The 16,231-nt window shown below is 44.3% G+C and overlaps 1 protein-coding gene across 3 annotated transcripts; it reads right to left on the bottom strand.

The window, feature by feature from the left end:
- Positions 1-5,353: 5,353 nt before the first annotated feature.
- IDNK (IDNK gluconokinase) lies at positions 5,354-15,388 on the bottom strand. 3 transcript variants are annotated; one of them, XM_042877569.1, is made up of 5 exons: positions 15,347-15,388; positions 14,647-14,677; positions 14,177-14,263; positions 10,974-11,017; positions 5,354-6,387 (listed from the first exon to the last, which is right to left on the bottom strand). In XM_042877569.1, exons 3-5 carry the CDS (start codon positions 14,204-14,206, stop codon positions 6,042-6,044), a joined length of 420 nt encoding a protein of 139 aa, XP_042733503.1. In that variant the 5' UTR covers positions 14,207-14,263; positions 14,647-14,677; positions 15,347-15,388; the 3' UTR covers positions 5,354-6,041. The 3 variants fall into 3 exon arrangements, with proteins under 3 accessions (XP_042733503.1, XP_042733501.1, XP_042733502.1); XM_042877567.1 differs by lacking the exon at positions 15,347-15,388 and adding an exon at positions 14,974-15,051; XM_042877568.1 differs by lacking the exons at positions 14,647-14,677; positions 15,347-15,388 and adding an exon at positions 14,376-14,639.
- Between the last annotated feature and the right edge of the window lie 843 nt (positions 15,389-16,231).

Below are 16,231 nucleotides of genomic sequence, written 5' to 3'. Positions count from 1 at the left end.
AAATGGTTCCAGAGAAGGGCTAGAGCACCTCTCTTTATGAAGAAAGGTTGAGGGAACTGGACTTGTTTAGCTTGGAGAAGAGAAGACTCTGGGTAGACTTCATTGTGGCCTTCTAACACTTGAAGGGAGCGTATAAACAGGAGGGGGAAGGGCTGGTCACAAGGGTGAATTGTGATAGGACAAGGGGGAATGGTCTTAAACTGAGACAGGGGATGTTTGGGTTAGATATTAGGAAGAAGTTTTTCACACAGAGGGTGGTGACACACTGGAACAGGTTGCCCAAGGAGGCAGTGGATGCCCCATGCCTGGAGGCATTCAAGGCCAGGCTGGATGTGGCTCTGAGCAGCCTGATCTAATGGTTGGCGACCCTGCACACGGTTGGGGGCTGAAACTCGATGATCATTGTGGTCCTTTACAACTCACGCAGTTCTATGATGAAGTTTCCATAAAGCAGTTTTGTGGGCAGAATCAGCACTATTTGACTCACGGGAGTTTGTTGTCGTGTAGCCTTGTCTTCTATTTTGGCAGTAAATAGATAGACAAAATACTGTTGACACATGATACTGAGAAAATCTATTGGTTAGCCAGCCTCTGCTTTTAGATTAAACTCTCATGAATTCACCATCATGAAGTAGTAAATAAATCAATTAATATTGAATATACAGGTAAGATGAGCTTTATACGGTCCAAACCTTTTCAAATGTGTTCATTTTGGGAATTAAACTTATATTTCCTAACCCAGTGGTAATAAATCTGTATGGTATCTAACCTTTGCAGTGACTTTGGTGGGTAGCTTCCATTGCATTTGACCATAAGCTGTGATAGGAAGTAATTGCAAGCACTTCCTATAGAATAACCATTCCACTATAACAGCTATTTTTGCAATAGCTTTTTTGTTAGGATCTTTAAGCAGTTTTACTTCACCTTATACTGTGCCTTACTGGGATCTTGCCTTAAAAAAACCGAGACCCCAGATCATTCATAAGATACATGCTTTTAAGAACACAGTCTGTAACAGCCAGAAAGTCTGCTGTCAAATGAAAGAGTGACATGAACTGGGGGAGAGGATGCTTTTTTTTTACCAGTGAACCTATATTGTGTGGATGTTTTCTTGAGACAACATCTATCACCACTCCCAAGTACTTGAGGTGCACCCTGCAAACCAAGACCTTGTATTTGAAGTGAAATTCTATTAGAATTGAAAAAAGGTGAAGTTTGACTAAATTATACAGTGATTCCTTGAATTGAACCTACTTCCTAAAGTACAGCCATTATTTATCTACAACCAAGTAGTAGCAACACTAACTTCCTTGTAAATAATTGTAGTACAGCGACCATCTACTCTATAGGGAGAATGGAAGGAAGGGATGCCATTCAGAGGGACCTCGACAGGCTGGAGGGCTGGGCTCGGGTGAACCTGATGAGGTTCAACACGGCAAAGTGCAAGGTTTTGCATTTGGGCCGGAAGAACCCCAGGCACCTGTACAGGCTGGGAGGAGTGGTCCTTGAGAGCAGCTCGGCAGAGAAGGACCTGGGGGTCCTGATGGACGAGAGACTGAATATGAGCCAGCAGTGCGCTCTGGCAGCTCGAAAGGCAAATGGGATCCTGGGCTCCATCAGGAGAGGGGTGGCCAGCAGGGACAGGGAGGTGATTGTCCCTCTCTACTCGGCTCTTGTGAGGCCCCATCTGGAGTACTGTGTCCAGGTGTGGAGCCCTCAGTACAAGAAAAACGTAGAGATTTTGGAAAGGGTCCAGAGGAGGGCGACTAAGATGATCAGGGGGCTGGAGCACCTCCCCTATCAGGACAGGCTGAGGGAGTTGGGCTTGTTCAGCCTGGAGAAGAGACGGCTGCGGGGTGACCTCATTGCAGCCTATCAATGCCTGAAGGGAACCTACACCCAGGAGGGGAGTAAACTCTTCAAAAGGGCTGACAATAGCAGGACTAGGGGAAATGGTTTTAAGTTGAAGGAGGGAAGATTTAGGTTGGATGTTAGGGGGAAGTTCTTTACTAGGAGAGTGGTTAGGCCCTGGAACGGGCTGCCCAGGGAGGTTGTGGATGCCCCGTCCTTGGACGTGTTTAAGGCCAGGTTGGACGGGGTCCTGGGCAACCTGATCTAAATGTGTATGTTTGGTGGCCCTGCTAGGCAGGGGGGTTGGAACTACATGATCCTTGGGGTCCCTTCCAACCCGGGTGATTCTGTGATTCTGTGATTCTGTGATTCTGTGATTCTGTGAATACGTCTTTTGTCAGAAAACAAAATAGCAGTAGGTGAAACAGAGTTTATAAGTGCCGTCCCATTTTATTACCTCTTCAAAGGCAAAAGAGCACACTTGGTAGTATAATAGTGTTGCAATATTCCCGCTCACTTCCCCTGCGCCACAGTGTACCTTCCTGTGCTGCCTTAAAATTCTGTCTTCAGAAATACCTTCCCGGTCGTCCATTAGCAGTCTTACAGCTTACTCAGCACTTAAATATCTTGAAGTCTGCTGATGGCCTTTTGGACTGGGAAAAAAGGGTGTAAGTATCTGCTTCGTTCATGGCACTGAACAAATGAGATCTGATGCAATTACCTACCATGAACTGCTGTGCCTGGACATCACACTGCTGCTAGGGATGGTGATAGTAATGTGCAAAAAGAAAAAAAGGCTGAAAGTTACGGAAGTGTTGCCTATGTTACCCATCTTATGCCATTTAAAAAATTAAAGTTGAAACAGAACATTCAAATTAAACAACAGTGGTAGAGTATTCCTGGGAATGTGGCAGCAAGATGGGAACTTATTAAAGGATGTTTTCCAGTTCCTTTGGGTTAGTGTCTGCATAGTAACAGAACCATCTCACTTCAGAATTGAGCTGGCAGGCAACTGGGTCTGTTTCTTTAATAAGTTCCCTGTGCAGTTAGAGATGGCCTATTATTGGAGTTCAACACTTTTCTTTCTTCAATATAACACTGCAAAATGCACATATTTTTTAGTTGTAGTGGGTACATGGGATGTAACAAGCATAGCATACATTCTTAAGAAAGGATTGCATATGCCTTCCGTAGAGAACTTGTGCTCTTGGCTGAGACAGGAAAAGCTATTTCCTTTTCCAGATATTTCTTCTTCATTTTTTGCTGCCTTTGTTAAATTAATTTCAAAATATGGACAGAAAGCTTCCATCCAAATAATCAGAGCTAAGATGCAATTAGTCTGAATAGAATATCCCTACTAACCTGCTAAATTCATTTTATTTATAATAATAAATGTACATATATGTGCAGAATTGTTTGTGTGCTTAAATAAAACTGATGTAGGGAGACTGCCCTGGGATCTTCCCCTGCACACGTGCCTCATTAAAACGGGAGCTGCTGTGTGTGGTTAGCATGTTAGGTGACAGGTTGCCTCCTCCCTCTGCCCTGATGCACAGAATATGATGAAAGTAATGCTTTCTTGTCTTTCGAACAGTGATAGCACACTACTTACCAGGTTGAGAACTATTTCTTAAGCAGTATCCTCAAATAGTGGAGCTGGGATCCACAGGTAGTCCTGAGAAATGGGAGTCCAGTGATCCAGTGTTCTTTTCAAGCAGCTTCTGCATTCCTGCAACCCTGACATGTGAACAGGCCTATAGGAACCCAGCAGGATTTCCCTGTAGTTGGGGAAAAAGCCAGCCACTCCTACAGACCACTATGCATTGAGCACTGCCAAGTTCAGATCTGTAGCACTGTGATGATGGTTTAAGAAATCGGATATCACAACAGCACAAAGGTGGTGCGTTTCCCTTTCAGCTGCTGATTACCTGCTGCTCTTTCTTGGAAAGGTGAGGTTGGTGTGGTTATTAGCTCCATTAAATGTAACTGGATTTAGATGCTGTCAACTTCTAGTTAATGTGGAGGCAAGAATAATGGGGTGCAAATGTGTCTTATTTTAATGCAGAGATGTAGATGGGAATTGCTAAGGACACAATGGGCTGAAGTACTGAGCTAGAGTAATGGGAACTACAACTATCATTCATGACATAATTGGCATGTTAAATAGTTCTCTTAACATCCTCCCCTTTCAGTCTCATTTGAACTGTGGAAATATTTTGTTTTGTAAGTTAAAGGCAAATACATTAAAGAGTGGAAATGCTCCTGTTATTGAAGATAGAAATAGCCATACTTGAAGTAGTGTGAACTGCAAGAAAAAAAACATTGTTCAGAAAAAGCAGATTTCCAAACCAAGCTGTTACACCTGAGAGACCTGGTAAATGTCGAGCAAAATTTGCTGTTAATATCAGCTAATCTATGAGCATGGTGTGAAAATTGGACTCTAGCTTTTGAAGCACTCATGCTTGAAAACAGTGACCAGTTGAATTTGAGAGTCTAAATCATGACTGCAACAGGATGCAACTGCTTTCCCGTTGCACTGTAGGTCCTGAACCTAGTCTGTTGCACTGGGGGGGACGCAGGAAGGGGGAGAGGGGAAGGGAAAAAAAGTGGGCATAAATCTTTAATAGATGGCATATAGCAAGGATAGTCTTTGTCAAAAGCGGAGGCACCACAAGAGGGTGCCATTTCTTTGATTTTCATAGTGTCTGATCACGTTTCTGTTCTGGGTCACTTGGTCTGAGGCTGATAAAAAGCACCCAGATGTCTCTTGCATGTAGCTTTGCCTCTGAGAGCTCACAGTGCTCATTTATAGCACTGATCTAAGGGCAGGAATATGTACTGATATACCACAAAGCACTGAATACTAACACAAAATGAGAAGGCAAATGGTTTTCAACTAGTTGTTCAGGTAAAAGTAACTCCAAAGGTACTTTGAAGCATCACGTTTGTAATTCATCAGTCCTTCTAAAAATTTGCATGACACACAGACTAATTAATGTGCAATAGCAGATGAATATGATGCTATCAGGTCTGACTCGTGGAATCTTTCCTACAGAAACTACCTGCAGAGTTTTCATAGCTAGCTAAAAAAGTACCTTCTGTGTTATAAGATGTAAAGAGTTATTTTAAAAATCCAAACAGACCAAAAGAACACCTATATCTTCCAATCTTAATTCCATTGAGCTAGGTAATTGTATTTGGAAATTCCCACTGAAAAGGAAAAAAAAGAAAAAAAAAAAAGAAAAGGAAAATATTAGAAATTTTTTGCTCCTAAGCGTTAAAGTAGTTGTATGAAAATATATCCGTAAGAATGTATCGGAGTAGGCATAGCCTGTGGTGGGAGGCTGAAGTGTGCCAGACAAGAGAAAGGGAAGCGAACAAATATTTAAGAGAAGAAAAAGTCATTCAATCTTGCATCCAGTGCTACTTCACTATTTGTCTCATTATATACTTTCTAAAAATATACAGTTTATACATGAAAGACACTTCTTAAGAGCCACAATGATGCCTCTGATATTTCATTTATTTCCATAACTTTTCATACAGGTGTATTTTATATGTTACTTCACCACTACCACCACCATCTTTTTCCCTCTGTAGCTTCCAGCTTGGTATTCAGTGAAAGTATTAAAGAAGTGGTGAGGTCTCACTGCTCTGGGGAGGTTGGCAAGAACATAAACACAGAAACTAGAGTGTTAAAAATCTGTCAGTGAGACAGCGACAGTGTCAGGCATGGAACTTCATCGTGTGTATTCCTGTCTTTTACACTTGCAGGAAAATAAACATACAGCTTCTAACAAAGTTATAAATTAATTAATCACTTGTTAGATGTGTCTGTCTCCATGTTTGGCAGTAAAAATTGAAAAAGAAATTCAATTATTGTGCATGATCCTTGATGCGATTTTCAAAAGCAGGCTGTGTTTAGATACTAGCACAATTTTATGTTCACATTCTGAGGAATTTTAAAATTATTGACAGTTTTTTAAAGCTTCATTTTTTATGTCTTTTATAGAGCCATGACAAAAATACCAGAGTAGCAAACCAGTTCTTAACATTGTAATTCACTTAAATATTGGGAAAAAAATAGTTTCTTTGATTAACTTAAAAACAATTAAAATAACACTTCATAAGCATGATGTTGCTAAGGGAATGTCTGCATGTATGAGTTAGAAACTTATTTTGGAAAAGCCTCACCCTGAAAAAATGGCTCTCTCAATCTCCAGCACTATCTCAGAAAGAGATTTTTCTAGGCTGACAGTAATAAAGCTTTCTGGTGCTGTAGGAGGCTCCAGAGCATCAAACTGAGACTGAAGTAGTTTCAGTGGCATGAAATGTCCTCTCCTCTTCTCCAGGCGGTGAGCAATGAGGTCTGCAGGACCATCCAGATGAACAAAGAGGATATTCAGTGCTGCATTTTCTCCTGGTTTCTCTGACTGACTGTTTCCAATTGCAGATGCTCCACTGACTAATATATGTCTATAGATTTTCTTCAGTGCTGAACAGGCCAGAACTGCATCTTGTCTAGATGATTCTTCTCTATCAAAAATGACAACAAACAACACACTGTCATGAGAGACAAGCCCTGTATCCTTGTAGAGGACAGCTTTGGGAGTACTGGCAGGCCACACCAATGCCATGTGCTTCCACATGTCTGCAATTATGCTTCAATTATGCAACAGTGCAATTAACACACTATTGAGTTGATTTTGGGAAGTTTCTGGAGTTAGGCAGCAGCTTTGGCTGGCATGCTATAAAACACAGTGGATCTAACATAATAATCGAGACAAATTTCTCAGGAAATGAACCCATGCTCTAACAAAATAAGATCACTTGGAATGCACATGGAAGCAGTGGCCACTGTGCAAAGCTACAGCAAGAAGTGTGTGAGGAGGAGATCACATTCAGAGGAAAGTGGCTAGACGTGCTATTTTTGAAGAATAACTTTTGAGATGATCTATGTAAGCAAAATTCCATACATTTTTTGAAAATAAGTGGTTGATGTTACACAGTGATTCCCTTTCCATCTACCCCTAATTGATTCTGTGATCCAAGAAGGAACATAGCATACTGGCAGCAGACTGTAAGTTAAGGGCAACTGTTGGCTGCAATAATCACCCTTTCCATTTGCAGTAAAGGTGCAAACAGGTGAAATGAGCCATGACAAGCTGTGCCAAGTGCCAATCTCTATGGTTTTCAGCAGGCACCTTGCCAGACTAAATCTCCCCCTCTCTTTATGTTTCAGACCCTAGGCGCTTCTGAATAGGCAGCAAATTGCCCCAGAGGTTGAGTGCCAGCAGTTTAGCAGAATTCTGCCACATGAAACTCAGAAAATGCATTCAGTGTCCAGATTATTGAAAAATTAAAAAGATATCTGATACTGGTGATAACTAAAAAAAAAAAAAAAAAAAAAAAGAAAATAAAAAAAATAAAAAAAAATAAAAAAAAGATAAAACCAAGGAAACAAAGTGCAAAAATCAGTATTTGAACATTCTATAGAACTCTTTGAAGCTTCACAAAATGGTTGAGATTGGAAAGAGTCTCCGGAGGTCATCTGGTCTAAAATCCTGTGTTCAAGCAGGGACGCCTACAGCAAGCATCATGTTCAGACAGCTTTAGAACATGGATGGGGAGTCCACCAGCTCTGGGCAGTCTGCTTGCTGTTAGAGCTCAGTCGCCCTTACTGTTCCTCTTATGTTCAGGAAAAACCTCTCAAGCTACAGTTCATGGCCACTGCCTCTTGAACTGTTATGGTAACCACTTGAAAGGGTCTGGCTCTGTCTTCTTTGCAGTCCCCACTTCAGATATATAGCCACCCTGGTGAAATCCCCCCCACACCTCTAGGCTCCATGATCCCAGCTCTCAGCCTTTCCTTGTAGGAGAGGTAGTCCTGTCCCTTCATCTTCACAGCCCTTTGCTGGGTTCTCTTCAGTAGCTCTATTTTTTACTGGGAAGCCCAAAACTGGACACAGTACTCCTGGTGTGGCCTCACCAGTACTGAGGGGAAGGATCACCTCTCTCCACCTGCTGGCAAAACTTCTCCTGAAGCACCTCAGGATATCGTTAGACATCTTAGCAGCAAGAGCTCATTGTTAGTGTTCAGCTTTTTGCCCACTGCGACCTGCAGGGCCTTTCCTGCCAGACTGCTTTACAGCTGGGCAGCCCTCTGCATGTCTTGGTGCTTTGGACTGTTATTTTCAAAGCACAGGACTACACTGCTCCTTGTTGAACTGTCAGTTCACTTCTCCTGTCTAAGTTCCTCTGAATGCCAGCTTGGCAGTCTTGCATGTCAGCCACTCATCCCAGGTGGGTCAACTGCAAGCTTGGTTCAGGTATACTCTTGACCCAGATCACATATGAAGATGTTGAATAGGATCAGATTCAGTCTCTACCCATGTAGCACACTTCTAATTACAACCAAGTAGACTTCGTGCCACTGATCACCAACTTCTAAGCCTGGCCTCTCAGACAATTTTCAGTCCAACTCACCAGCCCATACTTCATCATCTTCTCTATGAAGATCCCATGTGAAACACTGTAAAAGCCTTACTTACATTCAGGTAGACAATATCCACTGCTTTCCCCTCATCTACTAAGCCAGTCATTTCATCATAGAAGATTATCAGGTTTGTCAAGCATAACAACACCTCTGTAAATCCACACTCACTATTCATGATTCCTTTTCTTTCACATGCCTGGAAATGGTTTCCAAAACAAGTTGTTTTATCATATTCTCAGAGATCAAGGTGAGGCTAACCAGCCTGTTGTTCTCTGTGTCTTCCCCTTCCCTCTCTTCTTGATTATAAAGTATTATTTACTTTCTTCCAGTCATGAAGCAGCTCTCCCTATTGCCATGATTGTTCAAAGATCACTTGAGAGTAGCACCAAAATGACATCTGCCAGGTTCCTTAGTGTTCCTTGTTAAATCCACTCTGCTCAAGTATTCTCTAATCTGTGCCTCTTCTACCAGGAGAAGATCCTCCTTGATCCAGACTTAACCACGGGCGTCCATGGAAAAAGCCTGGAATTCGTTTTAAAAAATATATATATCTAGTCTTCCTAGTAAAGGCTAAATTGGCGAAGGCTGTGGTACAGACTGTGTCACTGCAACCTCTGCCCAGTCTGATATCAGACACATTTTCCCTGGTCTATCTTTTACTACTTACGTACTGACAGAAGCCCTTCTTGATTACCTTCGTCGTTCCTCACCAAATTCAGCTCCAAACAGGCTTTGTTTTTCCTAACAGCATCCCTGCATCCTTAGACAGTGCTTCTGTATTCTTCCCAGGTTACTTATCTCTGCTTTCTCCCTCTGTATGCTTCCTCATTATGCTTCAGCTTTTCCAGGAACTCCTTGTTCACCCACAGGCCTCTCAGAATTTGGCTGACTTTGTGCTTGCTGGGATGGACTATACTTGGGCTTGGTACAGGTGATTTATGAACATCAAGTTTTTCTGCACCCCTCTTTCCTCAGTGTCTTAATCCCATGGAATGCTTCCAAGCAGATTCTTGAAGTAAGTTCTCCTCAAGTACAGGATTGCACTCTTGCTTCTTACCTGTTTTCCCCCCACAGGAACCTGAATGCCACTATCTCATGGTCATTGCATCTAGAGCTGACTTTGAGCTTCACATCTCCGATAAGCCCTCCCTTGTTTGTATGTGTGAGATCCATCAAAGCATCTCTTCTTGCTGGCTTGTCTGTCACTTGAGTTAGAAAGTGTCACTGATGCTCTCCAAGAACATTCTGCATTGCTTATGTCTAGCTGTGTTGTTCCTAAAGCAGACACCCTCTACATTGCCAAAACATTGGTTTGCTCCTCAGTCCTCACCTGTAAGCTCTCAGCTGGCTCCTCAGCCAACTGCAGGCTGTATGCACTTCAGCTGCTCGCTCACATAAAGGGCAGCTCTTCCTCTTTGACTTCCAGACCTCACCTTCCTCCAGTGCAGTACTCAAACCGTTTGAGACACACCACCAAACCTCCATGGTTCCAAAAAGATCACAGCCCCACAACTGCACACAGTTCCCATGTTTATGTCTCACGTTGCACATATTAACCTGCAGACATCTCACAGGCACTCCAGTATTTCCCAGAAATGGTCTGTTGCGTTTTTCCCCCCTTCTTTTTCTCCTTTGGAATCATTCCCTACTGCCAGTTCCTTGTTTACATGCAAATGTTTGAACTGAAACCAGCTAAGACCAATCTTGCTTGCTTTTTATTCTCTGTTATTTACATCACTCCAGGCCCTCTTTTTGTCAACAAAGTGTTGTTACCCTTCACAAGACTGCTGATAACTCTCTCTCTCCTGTCATTCCCGCTTTAAAACCCACATTTCCAGGTTAGACATCCTTCAGGCAAAGACAGCTTTGCCTCACTAAACAAGCTGGACACAACTCTACCAGATGCTAATTATCCAACAAGATCCCATCATCAACGAAACCAAAACACCATTGCCAGCTTCACAACCAATTGTGGGAATGCAATTTCAGTGTCTTCCCTCTTACACCATTTGTCTTTTATTGGAAAGATTGAGAACACCAACTGGGTCACCATGCCCCTGATTGTTTTTTACAAAGCAATAAGAGTTTAGCATAACATATTAAGTTAAAGACAGGTGAGTTTAAAGCTACACATTTTACTATTCTCACCTTCAAGTTCAAGAAAACTTTGAATTACCTTTGCCTCTGAATAGTGGAGGTAGGATTATTTGAGGTTAGAAAGTATATAATCACTATAATACAGAGTTTAATAAAAAGCTGGTCACCTGACAAATCTCTGAATACAAATATCTCTAAAAATTTTTATCCTACTATTATTGTCCTTATATTCTCTGTTATGCCCTTTTTAAGTAGAAACTGTTGGGCTTATTATCCTTGAAATGATCCTTAGACAGAAGAAAAAAACAAAACTATTACTGGCAACAATTTTCCCAAAACTATTATTCAGGGATTATCACACCCTTAGAAATTATTATGGCACCTTAGATTATTGAAAATGGAATGCCTTTACTAGCTGCAAAAGTTTTTACATTACCACATACATTTCTGTTTTGGAACATTTTTTGGTCTTGTTTTTTATTTATTTTGTCTTTATCCCAAAATTCCTTCAATCTAGAGGTTTTCTTACCTCCTCAGTATATCATGCAATGCACAAAGCCATGGAATCCTGTCCTAGAAACAAAACAAATTAGTTCAAAATTGTATGTGAAATGCATTTGAAAGAATCACATTTAACATCTGGAGCATTTATTAGCATTAATATGTATAGCCAGTTCATTTTTCATTGTCATCCTTCCTTATATAGGTTTGCTACCACTGCTTGCATCCTATTTTTTACATACACCTGCAAATATCTTATGGAGGTAAAATGTTTTGAAGAACAGATAAATTCCATCTTGCAACTACAATATAGTTCAAAGAATCATAGAATCACCAAGGTTGGAAAAGACCTAAAAGATCATCCAGTCCAACCGTTCACCCATTCCCAATAGCTCCCACTAAACCATGTCCCTCAACACAACATCCAGCCTTTCCTTGAACACCCCCAGGGTCGGTGATTCCACCACCTCCCTGGGCAGTCCATTCCAGTGCCTGACCACCCTTTCTGAAAAGTAATACTTCCTCATGTCCAGCCTGAATCTCCCCTGCCGTAGCTTGAAGCCATTCCCTCTGGTCCTATCACTAATGACACGAGAGCAGAGGCCGACCCCCAGCTCACTACAACCTCCCTTCAGGAAGTTATAGAGAGCAATAAGGTCTCCCCTGAGCCTCCTCTTCTCCAGGCTGAACAATCCCAGCTCCTTCAACCTCTCCTCATATGGCCTGTGTTCCAGACCCCTCACCAGATTTGTTGCCCTCCTTTGAACACGTTCCAGGGCCTCAATGTCTTTCTTGCAGTGAGGGGCCCAAAACTGGACACAGTACTCGAGGTGCGGCCTCACGAGTGCTGAATATAGGGGAACAATCACCTCTCTGCTCCTGCTTGCAACACTGTTTCTGATGCAAGCCAGGATGCCATTGGCCTTCTTGGCCACCTGGGCACACTGTCGGCTCATGTTCAGCCGAGCATCAATCAATACCCCCAGGTCCATTTCCTCTACGCAGTCCTCCAGCCACACCGCCCCAAGCCTGTAGCGTCGCCTGGGGTTGTTGTGGCCAAAGTGCAGGACCCGGCATTTGGCCTTGTTGAACCTCATCCCATTGGCTCCAGCCCAGCTCTCCAGCCTGTCGAGATCCCTCTGTAGGGCCTCGCTACCCCCAGGCAGATCCACACTTCCAGCCAATTTGGTGTCATCTGCGAATTTACTGAGGGCGCACTCGATGCCCTCATCGAGGTCATCAGTAAAGATATTGAAGAGGACAGGCTCCAGCACTGACCCCTGGGGAACACCACTCACGACCGGTCGCCAGCTGGATTTAACTCCATTCACCACCACTCCCTGAGCCCGGCCCTCCAGCCAGCTCCTTACCCAGCCAAGAGTGTACCCATCCAAGCCTCTGGCTGCCAGCTTCTGCAGGAGAATGCTGTGGGAGACAGTGTCAAAGGCTTTGCTGAAGTCTAGGTAGACCACATCAACAGCCTTTCCCTCATCCACCAGATGGGTCACTAGATCATAGAAGGAGATCAGGTTGGTCAAGCAGGACCTGCCCTTCATGAACCCATGCTGGCTAGGCCTGATCCCCTGGTCATCCTGCACATGCCGTATGATCTCCCTCAAGTCAATCTGCTCCATAACCTTCCGTGGCACCGAGATCAGGCTAACAGGCCTGTAGTTCCCCGGATCCTCCTTACGATTCAAACGTAGTCTGCTCTCAGATAGCAGCTTATGCTTTGAATGGTTATCTCTTTTCCCTTCTCTAAAAGGCTGAGGCTTTCAGGAACTACTGCATGGTGTTAAGACAGATCTAAATTTAGTTATCTGCGATAACTGTATAATTTTTATGCCAGCAGCAACCACAACTAAATGCACTCATAGCCACAGTTTTGCAACTCCTTTGCTCAGTAGTTTGGCAAAGGCAGTGTGAGTGATTGATTGGCTTCTTAATATAATCTGTTCTTAAACCTTAAGCTCTCAGCAACTTTTGTCATACCAGCTGAGTGATAAACTATTGATCCCGTTTCACCTTTCTGTGCAGCTCTTACTGGATGAGGGCAGCAAATGAAAATATGGATAGATAAATACAACATTTTCTTGTTATTATAATTACAGGTTCACTTTCCACTGCCTTTCAAGGAGGCCTTTATAATTCTGCACCACTGATGTTATAGAAGAGATACTTGCTTGGTACCACACACCAGTAACACTGATCATTCAATTATGCAGTTCTGTTTTACATGACAATGGCTTTGGTGAACTTCCAGCTAGATGAAAGTTTTTAATAAATATTTAGAACATTTTTTTATGTATTAAAGAATTCCCACGTTCAGCCTTATATTGCTAGAGATTTTCCGCGAAAAGTTCTTAAAACTCATTTTAAGCAGGAGCATATATAAAAAAAAAAGTACAGAGTAACAACTGCAGTAATTGAAAGTGATTACTTCAATAGAGAAACGCAAAGACCTTTGTGTGTCTTAACATATTTAAGGCAGAAAACATGTAATCTAAAGTTCCATGCATTGATGTAGAGGAATAGCTCCCTGGGGTGCCCAAAGAAGAGCATGGGCAGCAGGTTGAGGGAGATGACCCTCCCACCCCACTCTGCACTGGTGAAGCCCCGTCTGGAGTACTGTGCCTCCTCAATTCAAGAAAGAGAGAGCCCAGCAGAGGGCTACAAAGATGATGAGATGATGTCTGCAGCATCTCCCTTTTCCCTTCTGAGAAAAAGCTGAGAGACCTGAGACTGTTCAGCCTGGAGAGAAGACTAAAGGAGGATCTTATCAGTGCTTATAAATATCTAATGTACAGTCAAATGGATGAGGCCAGACTCTTCTCAGTGGTGCCCAGTGACAGGACAAGGGGCAACAGACACAGGAAGTTCCATCAGAACATGAAAATTGACTTTCATACAGTGAGGGTGACAGAGCTCTGGAATAGGCTGCCCAGGGATGTTGTGGAGTCTCCTCCTCTGTACTTATTCAAAACCCATCACGACAGTTTCCTGTGCAACATACTGTAGGGTACCTGCTTTAGCAGAGGGTTGGACTGGATGATCTCCAGAGGTCCCTTTTGACTTCTGTAGTGCTGTGATTCCCCTAAGCTACAGATCTAGGCAATTAACCTGTGTTTATAAAGGAAACACAATTTTTTGTAATATGAATTTTGACATATGAAATTTGACAGAGGCTGCAAAGATGAAGTACTCTACTCTTTCAGAATTCATAGAAATTACCTCATCATTTAGTGCCATTCCTGCTGCCATCTTCCTTTTATTCTCTGGAGAATGATAGTCATCTGCATCATAGAATTTCCATCCCAGCTAAGAAAAAAGAAAGAAAGAAAGAAGGATCATTCGGCCAAATCAGATTTGGATAGATCCTATTAAGGATCCCAGAATTAATCAAGACACCTAAAATCTAGAGGCCTCTTACACTTCAGCATGAATCACCATTAATGCAGTGACTTTTACCACAACTACGAGCTCGGCACAACAGTAATGGTTGACACGTAATGTCTTTTCCTTCAAGACAATGTTGTGTTTGCAATAGCTGCCCAAACCGGCTTCAGTGAGCAGGCAGACTGCGCCGTGAAGCTGCCACGTTTGCAGCACGAGTAAGTGCCAGTTGTCCAAGAGCGGTGGGCTGCCACACAGAGCGAGAAGCTAAGAAGTCACATCGGTAGAAGATCAGAATGCAGCCATACCTTTGCTGCCAAACGTGACCCAACCGTGGTTCTGCAAAGAAGCACAAGGAGCTCGTTATTCCAGCACCTCCAAGAGACAGGGCTCCCAGAACTAAACCTATCTATTTGGAGACAAATCTTTGTTTACAGCCGTAAAATAAAAGCGGGCGTGACTGCAAGCCCACGCTTCGAAGAACCAAACCAGAGCGCCTCCCTTCCCCACCCGTGCCGCCGTGCGGAGGCTGAGGCCTGCTGCGGGATGGCTGTGCCTGGCCGAGCCGCGGACGTCCTGCCGCCAGCGTCACGCCGGTTGCACCGCAGACCCTCGCCCCGCCGCCCGGCACCTACTTCCCGGAGCCGCTCACGCCCATGACCACCAGCAGCACCATGGCGAGCCCCGCCGCAGCCCCGCCCGTTCCGCGCGGCCCTCCTCTCCGCCGCCACCGCCCCTCGGTCCGGCCCGCCCCCGGCACAGAGGCGTCCCGCCGGCAGCCCTCCCCCGCCGTGCGGCTCTGCAGGCGGGCCGGGCGCTGCTGCCCGGTGTTCCCAGCGCTGCGCTCACAGCTCCCTAGGAAGCGCACGGCAGTTAGCGCTCCCGCTTATGTAACACGTCTGACAGGACTGTAGAGCGTGCACAGCTGTTTGTACATACCGCTTCCCCTTTGCTCACGGACTTCTGCCCTTCCATCATAATTAGCCTATTGATCCGCGCCGTGGTTACCTCTGCTCCGTGTGTTTAAAGGTTCACGAGAGCACGAGCTGGCACCGCCGCCCCGCAGGCCGTCCCGACCCGCTCCTCGTTGCTGCGGGAGCGGCTCCGCCTGGCGGCTGGGCGCTGGCATGCAGCGCTGCCCGGCCGGAGCGGCGAGGCGAGGCGAGGAGGCGCTTGTTGCTCGCGGACGTTTAGTTTGAGTTTAACCCAGAGAATTCACGCTGTGCGGCCGTGACTTCAAATGTCACTTCTTCCAGTGCAGTCTCTATAGGAAAACGATCATCGTCGCTTTCCTATCTGGCTGATTTTCAGCTTTTTATCGTCACTTCTAGAGTTTGATCACATCTAAATCTATGTGAAGTGATTGCTGTCTGCTGCTGGTGCTGTGATGGGGAATGCAGCATGGCAGCAGCTAGGAGTGACTGATCTCCCCTGTGTGATTGGTGACAGCATCTTTGTGGAAAATGTTGCAGTCTAGGCAAAGCATACAGATGACTAGAACAGGTGAGTGGAGCAACTGATTTTTTCTTCTTGCCTTTTAGCAAGTGGTGTAGTAGGTGTGAGTTGCAGGGAATATAAGAGGCCTAGGTAGAGAAAGCTGAGGGATTGGCACTCGGCTGGGTGTGAGGTGGCTCAGGCCTGCAGCTCGTGCTTATGTGCTTGATCGCAGCAAGTGTAACACAGAGATACTGCAGTCATTAATTCCTCCAGCACAGGTATCTTTGCCGTGTGAAGGTGGAAGCATTGCTTTGCTTGTGGGAAGGGGCATGCGGGTTTTTATGTGTTCTGGTTGGTCAGCCTTGATGGGCACTTCTAGCGACTGAACATCTGGAAACTGCAGTCCAAAGTCTGTGGAAAGGTAGACAAGCACTCAATTTGCTAGCAGAAAAAGCT

Source organism: Lagopus leucura, unplaced genomic scaffold (assembly GCF_019238085.1).
Source record: "Lagopus leucura isolate 7727_CA_CO unplaced genomic scaffold, USGS_WTPT01 Super-Scaffold_100018, whole genome shotgun sequence".
NCBI classification, from domain to species: domain Eukaryota; kingdom Metazoa; phylum Chordata; class Aves; order Galliformes; family Phasianidae; genus Lagopus; species Lagopus leucura.
Note: the sequence above shows the minus strand (reverse complement) of the source record. Positions and strands in the feature narration are given on the sequence as shown.

Excerpts from the sequence above, each read along its gene's own strand:
- IDNK (XM_042877567.1), bottom strand. The coding sequence starts at position 15,014 with ATGGTGCTGCTGGTGGTCATGGGCGTGAGCGGCTCCGGGAA. Across the intron at positions 14,678-14,973 it reads GGCGTGAGCGGCTCCGGGAA|AACCACGGTTGGGTCACGTT; the intron begins GTAGGTGCCGGG and ends GCTTCTTTGCAG. Across the intron at positions 6,388-10,973 it reads TTGCATGATATACTGAGGAG|AGAAGAATCATCTAGACAAG; the intron begins GTAAGAAAACCT and ends CATTTTTGATAG.